The 22,549-nt window shown below is 36.7% G+C and overlaps 2 protein-coding genes across 2 annotated transcripts in view; one reads left to right on the forward strand and one right to left on the reverse strand.

Moving 5' to 3' along the window:
* The window catches only part of AARS2 (alanyl-tRNA synthetase 2, mitochondrial), an 80,816-nt gene that overhangs the window by 5,988 nt on the left and 52,279 nt on the right, over positions 1 to 22,549 (forward strand). The window lies entirely within an intron of this gene.
* Positions 1,033 to 21,243, reverse strand: SPATS1 (spermatogenesis associated serine rich 1). Its single transcript, XM_074310766.1, has 7 exons — positions 21,092 to 21,243; positions 16,487 to 16,622; positions 11,866 to 11,978; positions 10,255 to 10,410; positions 7,286 to 7,406; positions 4,044 to 4,106; positions 1,033 to 1,335 (listed from the first exon to the last, which is right to left on the reverse strand). The coding sequence occupies exons 1-7, from the start codon at positions 21,141 to 21,143 to the stop codon at positions 1,185 to 1,187; spliced, it is 792 nt and encodes a 263-aa protein (XP_074166867.1). The 5' UTR covers positions 21,144 to 21,243; the 3' UTR covers positions 1,033 to 1,184.

Here is a 22,549-nt window from a genome sequence, read left to right on the forward strand (position 1 = left end):
TGAGGCTCACATGCTTTAACCCTTATATTCACTGCAACGGGAGAACCTATATGTCTAGTTAGAACAAATTCAGGAACCAATAAATCAGTCAACAATCATTAAGTATTTAATGTGCTAGGTACTATGCCAGGCCCCAAGAGTACAAATATAATGAATGAAATAGTCCCTAGTCTGCAGCAATATAGACTACTTTGTACTCTAAGCAGGCAACAACTATAGAACTATATCTGCAAAATTGATTTGGTTGATTTGACAGACAAGAGAAGTCCTAATCAATGAAAACTTGGATAATTTTTATTGTACCGCAGCTGTGGTCTCCCAAGTTGGCTAACTCATCAACTCGGCTCACTGTCTAATTTACCACCCACTTCTAGTTTCTCACTCAAGCCCAAAAAAGTGATACTGTCTGGCTGCTAAAGTCCTAGCCCAGAAAGATGGGGAGAAAGAGACAGAGAGATACGGAGGAGAAGGATGGAAGGGAGGGGAGGCAGAAGGGAGGATTAGTTATGTCTTAAACACCATGCTCCTCCAAAACAAAGCTTCCTAAACTGTGGACTGTCATCCCCCGTGGATGGTCATGAAATTGAATGTGGGAGATCATGGAATTATCAGTAAATGTTTGATTTATATATCTATATGTCTGGGATCATGTAAAAATTTCTTGGGCAAAAAGAGGTTGTGAGTGAAAAATATTTAAGAAGCCCTGCTCTAGAAGATACCCCACTTCCCTGATAACTTTAGTTTACTCCTTTTATCCACCATCCATTCTCCTCTTGGCAAATCAAGCAGATGAAATTGAAATTGGCAGAACAAAGAAAAATTATATATAACTATGTCTACAAATACAAACACTAAAATGTAGCTGAGTTCTAATTTCATTGTAATAACCCATCTCCAGGACAGGTGACTAAAAATGCTTCCTTCCTTTTAGTAAAGAGGAGACTTTCGAATGGGGCAAGATGATCAATTATGGTGGAGTAGAAAGGGATGGGAAGTGAGAAAGGGAGAAAATAAGTGACCATGAACTAGAAATTAAAGGTTATCAAGAAAACTTTAATATTTTTAAAAGAAAATTCATATTTAATAAAAAGTCAACCTGAATATAATAAGCAAGAAGGCTGTACTCTGCCGTGTTTTTTACATAACCTCCCAAAAAGTTTTATTCTTATAGCATCCAATGCTTTTCAAACTGTCACCACTTTTTGTTTCGCCACTGCTACAGGGGGGAATAACCAATCCATTAGGGGGACTGCTGGCATCCAGGCATCGAGTTCTTCTACTTCCTTTATTTCTTTTTTCTTTCTCATTTTTTTCTCCTTCACAAAATAAGGCAAGCTGCAGAAAGAACAGACCAGATGTTATATGACAGCAACATTTACTTGTACAATTATAGAGAGACATCATAATGTTGAGGAAAGAACCCTGGGCTTAAAATCAGAAAACTTGAATTTAAATCCCAGCTTTGCTTTACAGGTGATGCGAGACTGAACAAGTCATTTTTAACTCTCATCACTTCAATTTCTAGGCCTATGAAAGGGGGCTGATGATACTTGGACTACAGTTAGATTGCTAATTAGTGCAAATAACCAACCCTCTAAAGTAGTCCCATGTATCTGAATTTACACTATTAGAGAAGGGCAGTTTCCCCAGTGACCAACGCATGGTCACTTGCATACCATGCTTGCTTAATGAATATTGAATAGATGATTCTCAAATCTATAAGCCCCCACATCACCATATTTTCAGACTACCTTCCACTTGGGTGTCATGCTGGCACCTCAACCTTAAAAAAAAAAAAAAAAAGAAGATAACCTGTTGTCTTAAAAATTCACCCATTTTTCCTTCCCTAATTCTACCTCTTTCTCCTCCCCCCTTCCAAAAAGTTAAAAAAAAAAAAGCCCCTCCTCTTGATCTTTCAGATTTTTGTGGCAGAAATCTACATTCACCAATGTCCCATTAAGTCAACAGTCCTTTCAGTCAAGAGTTCTGAATTCACATAACTATACAATCATTAAAACTGTATTTTTCATGGAATCATGATAAAAGAATGTTAAAAGAAGGGGCAGCTAGGTAGTGCAGCGGATAGAGTACAGCTTCTTAAACTGTGGTTTGTGATCCCATTTTCTTAAAGTGTGATTTGTGACTCAATTTATGGTCTTGTAAATGAATATGGGGGTTGTGAATTATGATTTATTATCATTAAATACTTGGTGTATATATTTGTAATCCATTGTCACATAAAATTTCTCAGGCAAAAAGGGATCATGAATGGAAAAACTTTAAGAAGTCCTGGGACAGAGTGTGAGGCCTGGCTTCATGTGGCATTCAAATCTGGCCTTAGACACTTGAATAACTGACTGTGGGCAGGTCACTGAACCCAAATTGTCTGAAAGAAAGAAAGAAAAAGAAAGAAAGAAAGAAAGAAAGAAAGAGAGAGAGAGAGAGAGAGAGAGAGAGAGAGAGAGAGAGAGGGAGGGAGGGAGGGAGGGAGGGAGGGAGGGAAAAGAAAAGAAAAAGAAAAAGAAAGAAAAAATGCAAAAAGAATGTCAGCTCTTTGAAGGCAGGGACAGTTTCTTTTTTACCTTTGTATCTTCAGCACATGCTTCGCATATAACATATAACTGATAAATGTTTCCAATATTTTATAAATCCCCACACTTGTTTTACACGAGAACTCCTATTCAACATGTCCAAAACTGAACTTATCAGCATCTTGTTCACTGCCTCTTGTTCTCTTATAGGATCTGAGTTCTAATCTCAATTCTAAAGAATATTGACCTTAAAGTCAGAAGATCTAGGATCACATACCAACTCTGCCTGCTATGTGACCTTCACTGAACCTCTCTGAGTCTCAGTTTCCTCATACATCAAATAGGGAAGTAGTCAGATTAAATTTCCATCTCTAGAGTTATGATGCTATTGACATCCATGTAATAATAACAATTTATATTTTTATTTATATAGCACTTTAAGGTTTGCAAAGCACTTTACAAATATTGTCTCATTTGATAAGTGTTATCACAATTCCCACTTAACAGGTGAAGAAACTGAAGCAGACAAAGATTAAAGGGCTCACCCAGAGTCATACAGATAATAATTGTTTAAGGCAGAATTTGAACTCAGGTGTTCTTCTTGATTTTAGGTTCAGCAATCTATCATGTCACCCAGCTACTACCTGTCTTCAAAAATGCTACTTCTCCTGAATTTTATATTTTAATCAAAGACATTTCTAGTGGTCTAGAATCAAAACCTCAGAAGTCTCTGTTCTTTCTCTCTAGGCAGTGTAGTACAGTGAAAAGAATCCTGGGTTTGGAATTGGATTCATGTCATATTCTTGTTTAATCACATTCAACTCTTCATGACCCCATTTGAGATTTTTCTTGGCAAAAATACTGGAATAGTTTGCCATTTTCTTCTCCAGCTTATTTTACAGCTGAGGAAACTGAGGCAAAAGGGATGAAGTGACTTGTAACAAAATCACACAGATAGGAAGTGTTTAAAACTAGATTTGTACTCAGTCCTGTTCATTAATGCTTGGACCAGATGACCTTTAAGGTCCTTCCCAGTTCTAAATCTTTGATCCTAATTGATAAAAAGTATCATAATGTAGTCTTATTGATCTCTAAAATTATTTTTCAATCTACCTAGCTAATCTCATCCCTAAGATTCAGTCATTTGGAATAGAATCATCCCTAAAGTTTAATTAAAGATTTACCAGGTAAATGTGGAAATGATGACAAAACCTCCCCAATATATTGTGTTTTACCCAGCCAAAGCCTGGTAAATCGAAGGAGGATTAATTATAAGCTGAAAGATGAGAAAATTAAATTCTTAAGAAGTAAAATGACTTACTTAAGGTTATACAGAATGGAGGAACTAGAATTTAAAAAACACATCATCTAACTCAAAATTTAACCTTCTTTTCATTATACCCGCTTTTCCTTCTCAAAAAAGATTAAAAAATGAAAATTCGTTAGGCAAATTCTGACCATGCATTGTGATCTACCTAAATAAAAAATATAAAATAACTTAACAATACTCACTGATACTCTTTTGGCAGAGGTTCCAGAGGAATAAATGTATCTACTTTCTTTACATATGGGATTCTGAAAACAATGAAAGGCAACCATAAAATTAGCAAAGATTGGCACTGTACCCAGATCAACATTTGTTTTCACCGAAATAGAAATTCCTTCTATTCTGTAATAGATGTTACTTTGTTGCATTTTTATAAATATAACCCAGAGTTCTTACATAAGACCTTCTTGATGGAAAGACTGATTATTTGATGCTCAGTATTTCTTGAGGAGAGAGAGAGAGAGAGAGAGAGAGAGAGAGAGAGAGAGAGAGAGAGAGAGAGAGAGAGAGAGAGAGAGAGAGAGAGAGAGAGAAGAAGAAGGAGGAGGAGGAGGAGGAGGAGGAGGAGGAGGAGGAGGAGGAGGAGGAGGAGGAGGAGGAGGAGGAGAGGGAGGGAGGGAGGGAGGGAGAGAGAGAGCTCTCTTCTTGTCTCTAGCATACAAAGTGGTTCTAGCTTCTGGAAGGAGGATTCATGTAGAGGAGCCAGGATTCAATATGTCTCTGATTTCCAGCTTACTAGACTAAAAATTTCCAGGAATTTTCCTTTAAATGAAATAGGATATTCATTCTCTCTGTGTCTCTCTCTCTGTCTCTGACTGTCTCTCTCTATGTCTCTGTTTCTGTGTCTCTTTCATTTTATTCCTCACTCACTTTATATTGTCTAGTATATTCTAATCCGTATAAATTCTCTGATTTCTATTTGCAGTCTGCTTGGGTGAATAGGTTTATTCACTATTTGTGATGATCTTCTTATAATTATCATTTGGTGCAAAGACAATTAAGCCTTTGTATAGTCTTCTCCCCATTAAAAGATGGCAACCAAAAAAGCAACTAAACTTAAATCATTTCCCCTAAACTAACAGTATTTAAGGGAGCAGATAGGTATCATTCTAATTTTATAAACCTGCTTTGAGGAAAGCAGAACTGGTTAGTCTCAATGCTCCATTCGCCTTCCCTTTAGGTAGGAATCAAAATTTTCCTTGGAGAAGGATAAACGAGATTCCAGAGCTACCTCTTTATACTTCCCTGCAAGCTACATTTATTCAAACTCATGTGTATATATGTGTTTGTGTGTGTATGTATACATATATATGTATACATACACACACAATGTATACATATATGTGTATACATACACACACAATGTATACATATATGTGTATACATACACACAATGTATACATATATATGTATACATACACACAATGTATACATATATATGTATACATACACACAATGTATACATATATATGTATACATACACACACAAACACATATATACACATGAGTTTGAATAAATGTAGCTTGCGGATATATATATATATATATATGAGCAAATACACACACATATACTCACATATATATATACTTATATATACATCTTGAAATTATAAATAAAATTACCCAAAAAAGCCAGTATGCTGGTAAATGGGAAAAAACTACTACCACACATAGAATATTCAACTAAATATCAGATTTTTTAAAATATGTTAGTTTTGCCAGACTAATTTATTTACCCTTTGGAATTTTTTGTTGCAATAAATGGCTGGGAATAGGGAAGGAAGAGGGATACATTTGGAAACATAGGTAATAGAAAACCCAAAAGCTATCAATGAATTTAAAACACACACACAATGCCACACTTTTCCATGTTCTTCCAAAATAAACACTCATTAATTTTCACCTTTGATTAGTTGGATCTCTTTACTCCAATGGATTTGAGTTAGAGCTCATGTTATTTGTGATAGAAATCAAACATCAATAGTCTTAAGTCTATCTAGAAATTTAAGCGACTTTGCTGGGGGTGATTAAAGACTTGCTTTAAGTCTCTCATCCCTCCAGCCCATCCTCTATTCAGCTGTCAAACTGATTAAGGTCTGACTTTAATGAACTGATATTCAGTAAATTCCAGTGACTCTTTATAATCTTCAGGGCCAAAAATAAAATTTTCTGTCATTCAAAGACCTTCCTACCATGGGTGCTATCTACACCTTGTCTCCTGATACTCAGGGATCTTATAATACTGCCCTCATTGCTGTTCCTTGACACTCAAACTCCCAACTCTAGGCATTTTCATTGGCTAATCCTCATTCCTAGAATTCTCTTCATCTGTGCCCCCTGGTTTTCAGTTTCATTTTGGTTATGTCCAGCTCTTTGTGACTCATTTGGGGTTTTCTTAGCAAAGATACTGCAGTAATTTGCCATTCCCTTCTCCTGGTCATTTTACAGATAAGGAAATGAATGCAAACAGGGTTAAGTAATTTGCCCAGGGTCACATAGCTAATAATTGCCTGAAGCCATATTTGAATTTAGGTCCTCCAGACTCTAGGATTGGTTCACTATCCACTGTACCTAGCTAAATCTCATGTTTTACAAGAGGCTTTTTTTCCTATCCCCTCTTAAAGTTAGTGCCTTTCCTCTTTTAACTATCTCCCATCTATCCTGTATATTTTGTTTGGACATAGTTGTTTGCATGTTCTCTCTCCTCATTAGATTGGGAGAACCTTGAGAGTAGGGTCTATCTTTTATGTATATTTGTATTCTCAGCATTAAGCCTAAGGTCTAGCATATACATAGTATGTGCTTATTGATTGGAGTTTTGATGAGGATTACCTCCTGTCTTAGTAGTTTTAAATAGGTATCAATATAAGTCATAAAGGGCCCTCAGATTCTTTTTGCTTCAAGGATCAAATACAAACTCCTGTGATTGGCTTTATAAGCCTTTTATTCTGATTCTTTTTCACTCTTTCACACTCTCAGTGTTGCTCTCAAAGAGGCCGACTAGTCGGTCATTCCCCCAAATACAACATCTAGGTTCCTACCTCCGTGATTTTTCAATCTTTTCTTCTAAGCCTAGAAAGCACTCTCTCTCCTCCTCTTATAGAATCCTTAGCTTCCTTGGAAATCCAGCTCTATTGTCCCTTCCTACATGAAGCCTATATTGATACCCATCCCTAACCCCATCAATTGCTAATGTTCTCCCCCCAGAATTTATACATTTTGTATTTAATTTTCTATTTACAGGTTGCTTTGCACTAAGAGGATCTAAACTCCTGGAAGGCAGGGAGTGTTTCTTTTTTGCTGTATAAATACAGCTATCATAAACTGCTACTCTACATCTAGCACATAGCTGACACACAAAAAAGCTTGTTGACAACAATAAATAAAGGTAACCAAATAAAGCAAACACTAACATACTAGAACTCACCTTGAAAAATTCATTGGTATTACAGTTGCTCCATCTTTGTAAAAGTCTGGACATTCCTCTGGTTTTAAATATGGTTTATCCCCTGGAGTTCGTTCTGGGAGTCCATTCCTTTCATCAATGTCTATTAGTAATGTACCCCAAATCAGATTACATAAAGGTTAAAGATAGGCCACTGGTCAGCTTATAGAAATTGAATGTGAGCTAAAAATGCAAAAATTAATATTTTTTCCACCAGAATCAAAAATATATGAAAGTCACTGCTTCCCCCTTTATTCTCATTAAACATCTTTTAGGCAAGTAAAAATTTTAATGAGTACTCTGTGAGCTGAAACATCAACATCAAAAAAGAGCAAGTATGTACAAAGTACATGTTTCTAAGTACAGAAAGAAAAAAAAAAAGACATGTTATTCCTTCAAAGTCTTAGTGGAAAAATTAATTTGTTCATATATTTAAGCAACATTTCTTAAGCAATGCACTGTAATGGAAAAGAGACAAATGTTTAGAATGATATATAACACAAAGTAGCATATGTCATAAACTTCCAAGAGATATTATTCTCAAAATAAGTATTAACTAATAAATATTTCTCAAATGTCAAGTAAACATTAAATAGTAAATATTTGTCAGATGAATGAATGAGTATAGGTAAGTGAATAGTAAATAAATATCATAGACTATATCATAAGATCAAAGATATGCTAGAGTCAGTTCAAATCTCCTTGAGGGAGCTGTTAAATTTGTAGGGTAAAATCTACCTCAGAAATCGACAATCATATAAATAAAGACTTGCTATTTTGTGAATTGCCTGGACTTAAGAAAGTGATGAGGGGAAATGCTAATGATGCCAGCAAAATATAAAGGTTATGTCATAAGTACTTTTGCCCTGGGAAGCTAATTATTACACATTTATTGGCACACTACTGCAAAGAGGAACCACAGTGACCAATTATTCCAACCCTTTTATTTTACAGATGAAACTAGGGCCCACAGGAGCTGAATGTCTAGTCCCAAATCACACAGGGAGTATGTAGCAGAATTAGAATTTAAACCCATTTCCTCTGACATCAAATGCCTTCACTGTACAGGCTTCCTCCCTAATAGTAGAAGTGGGAGGAATCTTTGAGAGAATCTACTTCAATTCTTTTATTCTGCAGACGAAGAAAGAAATAAGCCTTAAGAGCTTACATGACTAAAGTCTGAGGTAGTTCTTTAAAATATGTGTGTGTATTAATATTCTAATATATATATATATATATATATATATACATATATATATATATATATATATATATATCTCCATCCACATATCCTTCCCTCCTTTTCCCAAAGACCAAAAATAAACAAACAAACAAAAAAAAGCTTGGTAAACTAACCAATACATCAACAGTGTCTGACATTATATGGAGTATATTCAGTCTTCCTCTGTTGAAGAATAAAGAATGTGCTTTTTCATGTCTCTTTTGTAGGATCAAGTGTGGTCATTATAATTTGTCTTTCAAAAGATCATCACTATTTTGTTTTTACATTATCTTTATTTCCCATTGAATTTCTCCATTCCCCCAGTTTTGAGAGAGAGGAGATATATGGGTCCATATTTTCTTCAAGGAGAGGTCTGGGAAGGAAGAAAAAGACTCTGGGGAAAAAAACAACATTTAGAGGATCTAGCACCTTAATCATGCCTCAGTTTCTTCATTTGTAAAAGTGAGCTACAGAAAAAAAAAAAAAAAGCAAACCATACCACTATCTTTGCCAAGAAAATCCAAACAGGGTCACAAAGAGTCTGACTTAACTGCACAACAATTAATTCAGGCTTAGAACTGTGGAAAGGAAATGCAATGTTAATGTCTGAAGCTAGAACATAAGCAAAGTAGAAGTACTTTTCTTTGGACTTCAGTAAGGTTTTCTATTAATATCCAACAAAAAAGCACACATATGTGATGATTTCAATGCGACATTACCATATTATAAAACTCAAAGGTAAGTAAAAATATGTCTCTACATATGTGCTGTGATTTCCAAGCTGAAAGTAATCCATATTGAGCCTGATTTCCTCCTTCACATAAAAGGGTAATGTTCCAGTAGGATGCCAACTTTTCTATAATGGAATTTATTTTCTCCTTCCCTATGACCTACTCTTGCTCCCATCTTCCCTCCATCTTTTATAACAGTTTTGTGTTTATGTCTCTCTCAAACATCTAGCATAGTCCTTTGTACACACTAGAAGTTTATTAAGTTGAAGTTTTATATTTATTCTTTTTTTAATGGGGAGAGAGATGGGAAGGAGATAAAATATATTTTTTCTTTATTGAAAAAATGAAACTTCATTAAGAAATAATTGAATTGTATTGATTTGCATTGCCTTCCTATGAAGTAATATGGAGCTGGGAAATAACATCCTCTGATCTTTTAGCTTATTGACAATTCAATACATCAGTGATTTAAGATTTCGTCCACATAAATACTTGTTCCACTAAAACAAGTTCTAATCCTCTTATTATTCAATAGATAGTCTTCAAGAATTATTATGGCTCCAGAATAATCCTTCACCCTCCCCCCCCACCTTATTGTCAAGCTTGATAATGAATAGTTAGATTTCACTATGATTGCCATGGTGTGGCAAGTCCAACATCACTCATTCAGTGCGGCATAGTGGAAAGAAGCCTGATCTTGGACTAGGATTCAAGAAGCCCCAAGCTCTAATCCTATCTCAGATACTAATTATATGGTCCTAGACAATGAACTTTTTTCAGGTGTGATTTCATCTCGCATCTATCTCACAGGAATATGTAAGAATCAAGTGAGACAGAGTATATAAAATGCCTTGAAAAACTAAAAGTTATTCTTATTATCAACAATTTGGTAGAACTTGCCAAAGCTTGTCATTACCTTCCAGGGATTTCTTCCAGACTTAAGAGTGTTTATTGGAGGAAGAAACTAAAGAACAGAAAAATGAGGGAGGGGGGATTACCATATTTTTTTCTCCCAAAGCATTTGTCCAATGTTATCTCTGTTGGAAATCTCTGGTATGCCCGAAAGACACCATCGAAATGACACTTTTTCCCCTTATGATAGGTATGAAGATGCCCATGTCTTGGATAAAAACTCCATTCTGCATCTTTTTGATCTATGGAAAGACATAAGAAAATCCAGCTATAATAAGTACTTATATCATTCAATAATAAAAGAATTTTTAAAATAATTGTATTGGAATGGACCTTTTTAAATGTGCTCAGTAGCTATACAGCTTTAGAAAGAAAGGTAATTGCTTTCTTTGTCCTACTCTCAGATCTTTATAAGCTTTAAGGCACAGGAAGGGGGGAGTAGGGAGTTTTTTATGTTTCCTTCTGAAAATAACTGTGGTATAAAGAAAATATCTTTTTAAAATAAAGAGAAAGAGTAGGGGAGAGAAAAGAAAAGAAGGGGAGAGATAGAGAGAGAAATAGAAAGTCAAAAAATTCCTTTTTTATTTTTCCTTCTCACTTCAAACCAGCTGCATGGCATAAAGGGGTGTTCTGAAGTGGCAAAGGAAACTGGGAACTCATTCTATACAGGAGTTTTAACCTGGAGATCACAGACAATATATCCCCAAGCAACTCATGAATAGATTTCAGGGATTTTGAATTAGAATAGGGAATTTTAAAAATTATATTATTTTATACTTTTATTATAATCATATTTTATCTGTTTATATATGTTATATTTATATATTAATTTGGAAAAGGAAGACCTCAAAATTTCTGGCTGGAACTAAAAATAATTTCATTAGATCATCTTTTGTCTCAATTCTTACCTTGTCCTAAGTCATTGAAAGGGGCATTGACTCAAATAAACTGAGCCTGGGAAAAACTACAATTTAAAAGATCAAGGTCACCCACTGTATCCAGAGCCATCTACAGATTCAGGGAGAAAGAGTGATGCTAATTTCAATATATCACTCTTGTGATGTTATTGGTCCTACTCAATAAAGAAGGTTGAACAACATTAACAATATTATTTCTATTCATATAAACTTATAAAAATGTTCTATATTTTACATATAAATACACAAATATATTGTTATATTAGATTTCCCTATTTACATGTACATATAAATTTATGAATATTTATATAGATATGTAAATTCACATACTTTATTGATATAATATAGTCATATATAGATATTCTACAAATGTATATTTATGTGTTTTATATATAATATATAACATATATTCATATTTGTGATATATACTTTTATTAATTATTTTATCATAATTAGTTTTCTTTAAAATCCTATGTATTTTATTTTATAATTTTAAAAGCAGTCTGATTTCTCCAGAGGGATCCATGATACACAAAAAAGTTAAGAACTCCTATAATTGTACTAATCTTCCCCCCTGGGTTCACTGCCAACTGCCACTCCAATAACTACTCATTGACATTTTTGCTTTGTCTTGTTTGGATTTTTTTTTTTTTGAAGGGGGACAGATGGAAGAGGAGAGTGTCAGGCAAAGCCACATATCCCATATAAGTAATCCCCCTCCCAGAGCTTACTCCTGCTGGGGACCTTTAAGACCCAGGCCCAGATTTTGACTTCACTCACTGAGCAGGATGATTTCCTTTGGATATTCATTCTCTATAACGTTTGTTGCCAGAGCATCATCGATGGCTAAAAGTGATGGCCTGGGCAGCAGCTTGGCATCTGCAGTAGGATGACTACAAAGGAAGCAGAAAAGATTCTGATTTTTTTTGTACTGAGACTGATCTAGAGATAATGAATTCTGGTGAGAAGTAGACTGGAGCTAATTCATTCATTCCATACTTACGTGCCTATCTCTGTGACTAGAGTAAGGCAAAACTCTACCATTTAGTAACTCACAGCTATACAGTAATAATTTCTATATTTCTGTAATACTTCAAGGTCTACAAGATAATTCCCTTTTCCCAACCCAACAACCCTTGGGAAAGCAATCTGTAAAGGAATTTATGTAAATGTATATGATATAATGTTATAATGGTACAATAAAATATATAATAAAATATGTATAATGTTATATGATATAGGTATTATATAAATGTATATAGTATAATATAAATTGTATACAAATGTATAAAACATGTCATATAAATGTATAATAAAATACTATAATAAAATTATAGTATAATAAATATAAATATATAAATTTGTGTCATTATTATAACCTAATATAATTATGTGTATTTATATAATATTAATTTAAATACTATGTCTTTCTATCTGTTAACTATTTCTCTGTCTATCTTCCTTTCCTTCTCTCTCCCTCCCTCTCTCTGTCAGTCTCTCTTTTTCTTCCTCTCTTTTTCTGTCTGTCTCTGTCTCTTTCTCTCTCTCTCTCTCTCTCTCTCTCTCTCTCTCTCTCTCTCACACACACACACACACACACACATGCGCGCATATTCAATAAACTCCATTTGTTCCCTATAACCTCCAAAATCAAATATAGAATCCTTTATTTGGCTTTTAAAGTTCTCCATAGCATTCCTTCCTACCTTTTCAGTGGTCTTTTTTCCTTCCTCCCCCAAGCACTCTCTGCCTCAGTGACACTGTTCCTACAACATAACACTCCCCAGATTCAGGCACCTTTACCAACTTCACCTCTATACCTGGGATTTTTTCCCCTCCTTTTCTCTCCCTCTGGGCTTCACTTGACTTTCTTTATATCTCAGCTAATATCTTGCCTTCTTATTTTATTTTTATTTTTATTTTATTTTATTTTGGGGGGTAGAGGGGGAGGCAATTGGGTTAAGTGACTTGCCCAGGGTCACACAGCTAGTAAGTAGTAAGTGACTGAGGGCCCATTTGAACTCAGGTTCTCCTGCCTCCAGGTCTAGCTACCCCAAATGTCTCACCTTTTACAAGTCATTTCTCAACCCCCTTAACCTTAGTGCCTTCTATCTGAGATTATTTCCAATTTACCCTGGAGATAACTTGTTTATACACATCTACTTGCCTGTTGTCTCCCCTCATTAAACTATAAGTTCCTTGAGCTCTTAGAGGTTGACTTATACTTTTCTGGGTATCCCCAATACTCCACATAAATACTGATTGACTGATTTCAACAAATATTCATTGAGTACCCAATCAGATTCCAAGATTGATACAAGGAATTTTATTACGTCTCAAGCAACTCATATGTTTTATATGAAAACTGGTTCCAGTATCTTAAAAACTGGTCAGTTACTGTTTCTTTGTTCCTTTGACTGAAAACAGACAAGTGTGGGGAATAGGACACTTCTTTTTCTGATTTCAGAGAATTGCACCTATTTACTCTTCTTTTCCTAACTCTTGAAATTCATTCATTCTCCCTCCTAACTTAGAAAGTCCTTAGTCTCTCCTTCAATTAGAAATCAGGTTACTTAATCTTGTGTGCTAGTTTATATCTTGTTAAATTTTTTTCTTTTGATGCAAAAAAAGAAAAAAATCTATCTCCTTGATTTTTTTGACGTCCAGGGCCAAACCCAAGAGCCTGGTCCCCATTTGTTTATGCAACTCAGAAACTCGAACCTTTGTGTCCTCAGTTATTTCAGATTGCCAAATGGTGGCCATTATTGGTATTCCAATATTGAGCTTCACTGTCATCCTATATAGCCCATTCTAGAATTTTACCAAATACTGGAAGTGGAGCCAGAAAACCTGAGTTCAAATTCTAACTTTGCGGTGACTTTGGACCTCTCTGTGTCTGTCTCTGTTTCACATTGTATGAAATGAATGTGTTGAACTAAGCTATCACTAAATTTCCTTTTAGTTATAAATCCCATGGACCTTTTATTATCATAGCATGTATTTTGATAAGCAGGAAATAAAGCAATTGAGCAGGTGTGATTAAATCCAGAACACAGAGATTAATCTATTTTATTAAATCCTTCATCAATATTTTCTTTTCATTTTAAGAAAATTAAAAGGCATTTCTAACATGCCCAACTTTTTTAAAAATTGTGATTTTTTTTAAACTTAAAATGAAGCCTCCTTTATTCAACTCTAGCCTGATTCCCCCCCCCCAAAAAAAAGAGGACCATAACTAGGATGAAGCAGTCAGGGTTATGCCAGGACATTAATAATAATAATAATTACAACAACAACTATATGCCAAGTCCTTCATAAATACCATCTCATTTGATCCTCTGTACAACTCTAGGAGATAGATCTTATTATCATCTCCATTTCACAACTGAGTCAACTAATGTAAATAGAGATGAAGTGTTAAATTAAGCCCAGAGTCACACAGATAATGTCTGAAGCCAGGCTTGTACTCTACTCTTGATAACTGCAGGCCTAGTGCTCTCTGCTTGCAATATCTAGCTGTCTAATTTAAAAGGCACAAAAATATATTACATTTAGAAGCACATAGTAATTTTCTTTTCCCTCATTCAAATGACTTTATTTTAATTAATCTATTCTTTGTTTTTACATCATCAATTACAAAATTAATTTCCTACTGACTCTCCCAAAAGAATCTCCCTATAAAAATATCCTTAAGTTTTCTTCTAATGAAAAGAGTATTTATTTGCAGATATCACTACACTATTTTAGCTATTTAAATTTCTATATGTGGACTAGCCTGGTTTATTAATAAACTCAAAGTCAGAGACAGTTAAATCTAACCCTTCCTTAAATAATGCTTTGGGAAGAACTTTCCAAATAAGTATTTCCTTGACTAGGAAGAACTTTATTTGGTAATATCAAAACCATCCAGGTAGAAACTGTCAGTAAATATTGGTCTGGCTTTCTCTGATCCTTCCAGATAGAAGTGGTCTCATCTTCTCCTTTCCTAACATTTTACCTTCTTATCATGAATTTCTGAGCATTATAGTTTCCAGAGGAAATAGAGAATGCTCAGGGAGAAAGCAAGTGATTCAGAGTTTAGAGAGTACTTGTGAGTGATGTTTGACCCGGACCATCAATAATTTCACCCTCAGTATTCTACAAGGCTATCGTTTTGTTTCATTTTCCTCTCTTCCCAGATTTTGATCCCCCAACTAGGGTTGTACTAGTAAATGTTTAACTGGTTCTGCAAAACCACACCACAAAACACTGAGAAGTTTATTCTGCATCATCAACATGGTTTCTAGCACTGCCTTGAATCTATACAATCAACAAAACAATCAATCAGACATTGATTTGTAAATTTGCTGATTTCCGAGATGTAAAATGCTCACAGTGAACCCTGGGCAAGACACTTCATCCTGTTTGCCTTAGTTTTTCTTCATTGTAAAGTGAATTGATAAAGGAAATGGTAAAAAAGAAAAAATCTCAGTAGCTTTACCAAAAATAATAATAATAATAATAATAATCCCAAATGGGATCATACATAGATATGACTGAACAACAGTGCTTATGCTATTTAGTTCACAGAGATGTTATGAGCAAGATGCTCTGTAAATCTCAAAAGTGTTATAAAAATAGGTTATTATTATATAAAGGTAGGGATGTGCTAGAGCCAGCTTGAACTGGATCATGAAAGTCAATTGTTCAATTTTCAATGTAAGGATTTATATTGCAAAAATTGGCAAATACTATAAACCATTTTTTGTCGATTTATTTTTGTTGATTGTCTCAACTTAAGAAAGTGATGGAAAAATGTCATATTAAACTTAAAAATGTAGAGTGGGTACATTTCTTCCCCAAGAGTCAGTTGTTAACTATTCACCAGTCTTATATAAATATGAGCTGTTTAGGCTTTTAACTCTATTAAGATGAAATGATTCATAGATTTTTAAAATAGTTTTTATTTACCAGATATATGCATGGGTAATTTCACAACATTGACAATTGCCAAACCTTTTTTTCTAATTTTTCTCCTCCTTCCCCCCCCAGATTCATAGATAATTAAGAAAGTGATGGGAAATTATTAACAATGGATATTAAACTTAAAAATGTATACTAGGTATCTTTTTCCCCAAGAGCCAGTTGTTAAACATTTACCAACCCAACATTGTAAAATACAATTTATTTAAACTATTAGCTCTTTTAGGTTAAAATGATTAATAAATTTTTATCAGATTTAAATACATGGTGAAAAAATGTTAATAATGGACACTAAACCTAAAAGTAGGTCACAGGAACCTTTTCCACTAAGAGCCATTGGTTAAATATTTAGCCGGCCATCCCTTATATGAATATGAGCTGTTTAGACTATTAGCTTTATTAGGCTAAAGTGGTTCATAGATCTTTATCAGATTCTTACTCAGTAGAAGCCTGTCCTTTGGGGAGAACTTGAACACAGCAGGAACTTTCAACAACAGACGAAGGAATGGGATGTGGAAGTGGATTGACACTAGGTTCATGTTCCTCAGGCTCCAGACTGCCATTGCCATTAGTACCTGCCACAACATATTTTTAATTCTTTAATAACATTATCAAAAATAGCATTTTGTTCAGCATTTAAAGCTCATCTAAGATGTGAAAGACCAAAATCTAATTACAAAATATATTTTTCTTTTCCTTCTTTCTGTAACAGTCTATACTACTTCTGGATAACCTAATAGATAAGGTGTTGGGATTTCAGTCAGGAAGACCTGAGTTCAAATCCTAACTTTAGGCAAGTCATTTAGCATCCGTCTCAGTTTCCTCATCTATAAGATGAGGATAATAATACTGACTTCGCAAAATTGTTGTGAGATTCAATTATAAATATATATTATATATAATATATATATATATATATCTACTTATGCATATGCTTATATTTGTGGGTTGTTCAGTCATTTCAATCATGTTGACTCTTAATTTATTTTTTTCATACACATTGCTTTATGACTCATGTTGGGGTGTTTGACTCTTTGTAATCCCATTTGAAGCTTTCTTGATAAAAATACTAAAGTGGTTTGCCATTTCCTTCTCTAGCTCATTTGACAGATAAAGAAACAGGCAAATGGGATGAAGTGATTTGCCTAGTTACATAAGCTAGGAAATATCTAAAGTTGGATTTGAACTCAGATCTTCCTGACTCAATGTCCAATGCTTTATCCACTGGACCACCTACTAACCCATGTACTCATTTGTTTATTTATTTTATATACATATTCTCTTCATATATTATATATCATATCATATATATTAAAAATCATCATGTATATAACTCAGCAAAGCTTAGAGCACCATATAAATGTTCGTTTTATCATCATCATAGTCCCCACTTCTATTTCTTCATGACTCTTCCCTTCCTTTCCCCCCCTACATCTGTACTGAAGGAGCTTTTTCCAGATTTACAGACCATTCCATGGAGAAATACAAAGACCTTTTCTCATTCTTGAACTCTCTACTCTGATACCTATCTATCTTCTTTTAAATTTTCTCCTTGACTTTTTTTCTTAAAAAAAATAAAATACACTTCACTGCCTCCTCCATAGAAGCCTTCTTTTTTTTTTTTTTTATAAATACTCCCTTAACTTCTGTGACACTACACCTTCTCCTCCAAACTCTCTGCCTTCTTTTCTGACTCTTCTACTAGCTTTTCTTCATCTTATCCACTAACTTTGGTCCTTCTTCGAGCTCCTTTCTTGGTCCTTTTATCTCTATGTTCTGTCCTCTAGTGAACTCATCTACTCGCATGGCTCCCAAGAAAAAGCTGTTCAGAATTAGAAAAACCTGGGTTTAAGTTCCCTTCCTCTGACACATAACTGGCTATGTCAGAATAAATCATTTAACCTTTCAATTACCCAGGAAACTCTCAGTCTGTAAGTTGAAGAACATTCAGAGTAAGAGTTTCCTTGCTGGGTATCCCATATTCCAAGGAAATCACAATTCTAGACCCCCCCCAAAAAAAGGGTTTCTAGTGGCAGTGTAGTAGAAAGATAACCACGAATGAGATCCTTATTACTTACTACCCATGTGATCATGATCAAGTCACATAGCATCTCTAAGTTTCAGTTTCTTCCAGTATGAAATGTGATTTCCAATGTTTTCCCAGATCTACAACTATTACTCTCTACCACCCCTATACCTCTCTCCCAAACTCCAATACTGAATCCAAGATTCACATGATAGGCTTTGTAAAATGGACTGGTGGTGGGAAGGAAGGATGAAGGGGCTGAAAGATGGTAGGTGGATCAGTTAGAAAGCTTCTGCAGTAATACCAATAACAGACAATGGAACCTTTTTGGAATAGTGGCAGTGGGCATGGAAATGAATGGAATCAAGATCACAGAATTTAAAAGTGAATGGAACCATAGTGAAAGGAACCATCAAGTTTACCACACTCATTTGACACGTGAGGAAAATGAGACGCAGGTTAAATGAATTGTCAAGAGTCACATAGCTATTATCTGAGACAGAAACCAAGTCCCAAGTCCAATCCACTATGTAGTAATGCTTTAGAAGAGATGCTAGGAGGATGAAACCTTGTAACTGCCTGGGTTGGGAGGAGGGTGAGGAAAAAAAAAGAATCAAGAATAATTAAAAGTTTTGATCCTTAGTGACTTAGAAATGAAAGCTATTATTGACAGAATTAGGAAAGTATAGTAAGCCCCCAAGAGAATCAGAGCCTATAATACCTATAATACCAATGAGGGATGCACTTCTAGCATGGGTGAGATGGGGAAAATCAATCTCCAAAAAGAAAAAAAGTTGAATTGGATACTTTAAGAATGACTATCTCCAAAGCTCAGTCTTCAGTATTTTCTTTCTTTTTTGTTCAAGCCCTCAGATGTTACATTTATTCTCATAGCTTATCTGCTTTTTGGGGGCTTGCTATACTGGTGCTAAACTCAGTTGTCTTATTCCTTCTGCAACTCTAAACTCTTGAATTCAAGAGATCCACCATCTTCAGCCTTTCCCAGGTGAAGGGCTTATACATATTCACGACTATACCCAGTTCAATTTCTTTCTTTTTTTTTCTTTGTTTCTTTCTCTTTCTTCCTTTCTCTCTCCCTTCTCCCTCCTCCCCCCCTCCTTAAGTGATCACTTTATTGACCTTTTAATAGAAAACAGGACATTATTGCCAGGAAGAGTGACACCCTCCCATGTCTGCTGGACCCAGGGCATGGCTTCCTCTTTGCCAATCCTGCGTTTGGCCCCACTGCAGCCTGTCTCGTGCTTCTTGTCTGCCATGCTGAACCCAGGCCTGCCCAGCACCACATAGAAGTCCCAGCCATAGATGACCAGGTTTGCGTTGCACCTAGTCCCCAGATGCATATGCTCTGGGATCCCAAAGCTGAAGCTGCCAGTGTCTGAGAAGTGTTCTTTTCTTTAACTCATGTTCTTGCACCTTCGGCCCCTTCTCCAGAATCTCTTCAGCTTTGGCAGCATGACTGGTGAACGATGATCTTGTTTCTCCTGATTCCAAAACACCTGACAGTAGAGTGAGCTTTGGAGAACACTGGGCTTTATCCTGTGAGCTGCTGGGTCAGCCAGTCCCCGCTCTCCCCAACAGATGTTGAAGCAGAGCTTTCAGGTGCACAGTTCCAGCATGAGTTTTCCTTTTCACTCTGATCTTGTGCGATAATGGAGAACCAGGTGAGAGGCCGGTTCAATTTCTTTAAAAAAAAAATTATTGGGGGGCCAGCTAGGTGGCGCAGTGGATGCAGCACCAGCCCTGAATTCAGGAGGACCCGAGTTCAAATATGACCTCAGACACTTAACACTTCCTAGCTGTGAGACCCTGGGCAAGTCACTTAACCTCAATTGCATAAAAAAAAAAAAAATTAAGCCCTGTTCTCAAGAAAGTTAATATCTAATGTGCAGAAGGACTATGGATGCTTCTGTTTCAATTTTCCCAACTAAAACTAATGGTATATATGCCTGTCACCTCCCCATCCCTCTTGGACTGCTGCCAGAATGGGTCAAGATAAGCCAAAGTGACTGGATTCTAACCTTTTAACCCTAGATCTTGCAGAGCTAAGGCCAGTCGTCCAATTTTTCCTTTCCACTGATCGATAATGGAACGTAAATGCTACCCTGGGGAGATTCACATCGATCACCTAATCAACAAGCATTTATTAAGTCCCTATTAGCTATCAGTCAGTCCCCACTGAAGTCCCATGTCCTCACAGACCTTATTCCACCGATAAATGTTCACAGCTCATCACTGCGGCGGTGGGAACACCAACAAACGGGGAACAGGAAGCAGGAAGCCCGAGCTGGCCTGTGAAACAGCTGCTGGTTTCAAGAATGGGGGTGACAAGGGAGAGCCTTCTAGGAATGGGGAAGAGCCCGGGCACAGGCAGGAATGCGAGGCACCGAGAACGGTAAATAGCAGCGTTTTCTAGGATCGTGGCACGTGAGGGAGGACAATGGGCAAACATCCTGGAAAGGGAGGCTGTCGCGGTTTGTGGAGAAATGTAACGTCAGACAAGGGAATAGGGAGCCACCAAAGCTTCTTGAGCATGAGAGCTTCAGGGACATGCACATCTGACTCTGTGACCAGGAGGATGGATTAGCAAGGAAAGGCCCACTCACTCTCCTGAGGCCATAATTCTGTAGGATAGGAAGGAGCTTCCGGAGGGGTGTACAGCTATTCTTACGCCTTCTTTCTCATACAGACCTTACTCTTTTTTTTCCCTGAGGCTGGGGTGAAGTGACTTGCCCAGGGTCACACAGCTAGGAAGTGTTAAGTGTCTGAGACCAGACTTGAACTCGGGTCCTCCTGAATTCAGGGCTGGTGCTCTAACCACTGCGCCACCTACCTTACTCTTAATAACCAGTTATGTATCTACCAATAAACATTTATTGAGCACCTACTGTTTCAGGCACCGTGCTGAGTGCTGGAGTCCATGCTCACCTGGTGTTCTCCTTTTCCCCAGGACCCTTCATCCCCAACCAAGACCCCCAAACCTCCTTCACGGTCTCCTACCCTCATTCTTGGCCTCCTCCACAACAAGTGAGAAAGATTCCCTGGGCTCCATCACCTGAGGGGGCGCCCGGAGCTGCAGCAAACCGAGCGCGCGGCCAGCCCAGCTGGGAGGAGCCGGAGACTGGTTCCCTGCTCCGCGGAAGCATCGCCACCACTCTGGTTTCCAGGTTACGGGAGATACTAACCGCGTTCTCGGTAGCGGGGGGAGGGGAGTCGGGGAGCCTGGCTGGGAGAGCCGGCTCTTTTGGACGGGGTTTTCTCCTTGTCGCTCGGGGTAGAAGCTCCCTTTGGATAAGGCAGAGATGACCTTTTCGATTTCCCCAGCCTCCTTCCGAAAGTTGTGTCCCCTTCATAGTCATTCAGGCTTCGGATCCCACCAAAATGGGATGCAGTTGGAGACCTCCGCTTAGGAGAAAGGATTAAAAAAAAACAAAAACAAAAAAAAAAAGGTCTGTCTGCGAGAGCCGTGGAGCTACCCGGCAAGCGAAGTCGGATTTTTCTTTTGTAGAATGGGAGTGCTCACGCCGCTTTACCGCGAGCCGATTCACGCTACGCCTCGGCAGCTCGTAACCCTGAAAATCTATTGGGATTTTTCACATTTCCATGTATTATTGTTCAGTTAAACTCAGCAAGCATTTAATGAGCACCTACTGTGTACAGAATGCTATGTGCCGCATGCCGGGGTGCTTGAATGAAAAGGAAGTAGTCCCTGCCTACTCTGGAGCCTCCCCCTCAGGTCAATTTTTAAAAATCTATTAGGCGCACACTGTATGCCAGATCCTGTTAGATACAACTTGGGGTTCACCCAGAGACAGAGGCAGACAGTCGGTGCCTTCTCCTGAGAGAATACAGCGAACACAGAGAAGTGCAAAACACTTGAATCTTATTTATTTATATTTTATTTAGAATTTTTCCCACAGTATATATGCATGAGTAATTTTTTTATAATATTATCCCTTGTATTCATTTTTCCAAATTATCCCCCCCTCCCTCCACTCCCTCCCCCCGATGGCAGGTAATCCCATACATTTTACATGTGTTACAATATAACCTAGATACAATATATGTGTGTAAATACCATTTTCTTGTTGCACATTAAGTATTAGCTTCCGAAGGTATAAGTAACCTGGGTAGATAGACAGTAGTGCTAATAATTTACATTCACTTCCCAGTGTTACTTCTCTGGGTGCAGCTGTCTCTGTCCATCATTGATCAGCTGGAAGTGAGTTGGATCTTCTTTATGTTGAAAATAACCACCTCCATCAGAATACATCCTCATACAGCATTGAAGTGTACAGTGATCTCCTGGTTCTGCTCATTTCACTCAGCATCAGTTGATTTAAGTCTCTCCAGGCCTCTCTGTATTCCTCCTGCTGGTCATTTCTTACAGAGCAATAATATTCCATAACCTTCATATACCACAATTTACCCAACCATTCTCCAATTGATGGACATCCA

This window comes from Sminthopsis crassicaudata, chromosome 4 (genome assembly GCF_048593235.1).
Source record: "Sminthopsis crassicaudata isolate SCR6 chromosome 4, ASM4859323v1, whole genome shotgun sequence".
Classification (NCBI taxonomy): Eukaryota; Metazoa; Chordata; class Mammalia; order Dasyuromorphia; family Dasyuridae; genus Sminthopsis; species Sminthopsis crassicaudata.

Bases quoted from the DNA above. Each gene is read 5' to 3' on its own strand.
- SPATS1 (XM_074310766.1), bottom strand. From the start codon at position 21,143: ATGGAGCCCAGGGAATCTTTCTCACTTGTTGTGGAGGAGGCCAAGAAT. The intron at 7,407-10,254 runs GTAATCCCCCCT...CATTACTAATAG, and splicing joins CTTTGGGAGAAAAAAATATG to ACATTGATGAAAGGAATGGA. The intron at 4,107-7,285 runs GTGAGTTCTAGT...CATTGTTTTCAG, and splicing joins ATACCAATGAATTTTTCAAG to AATCCCATATGTAAAGAAAG.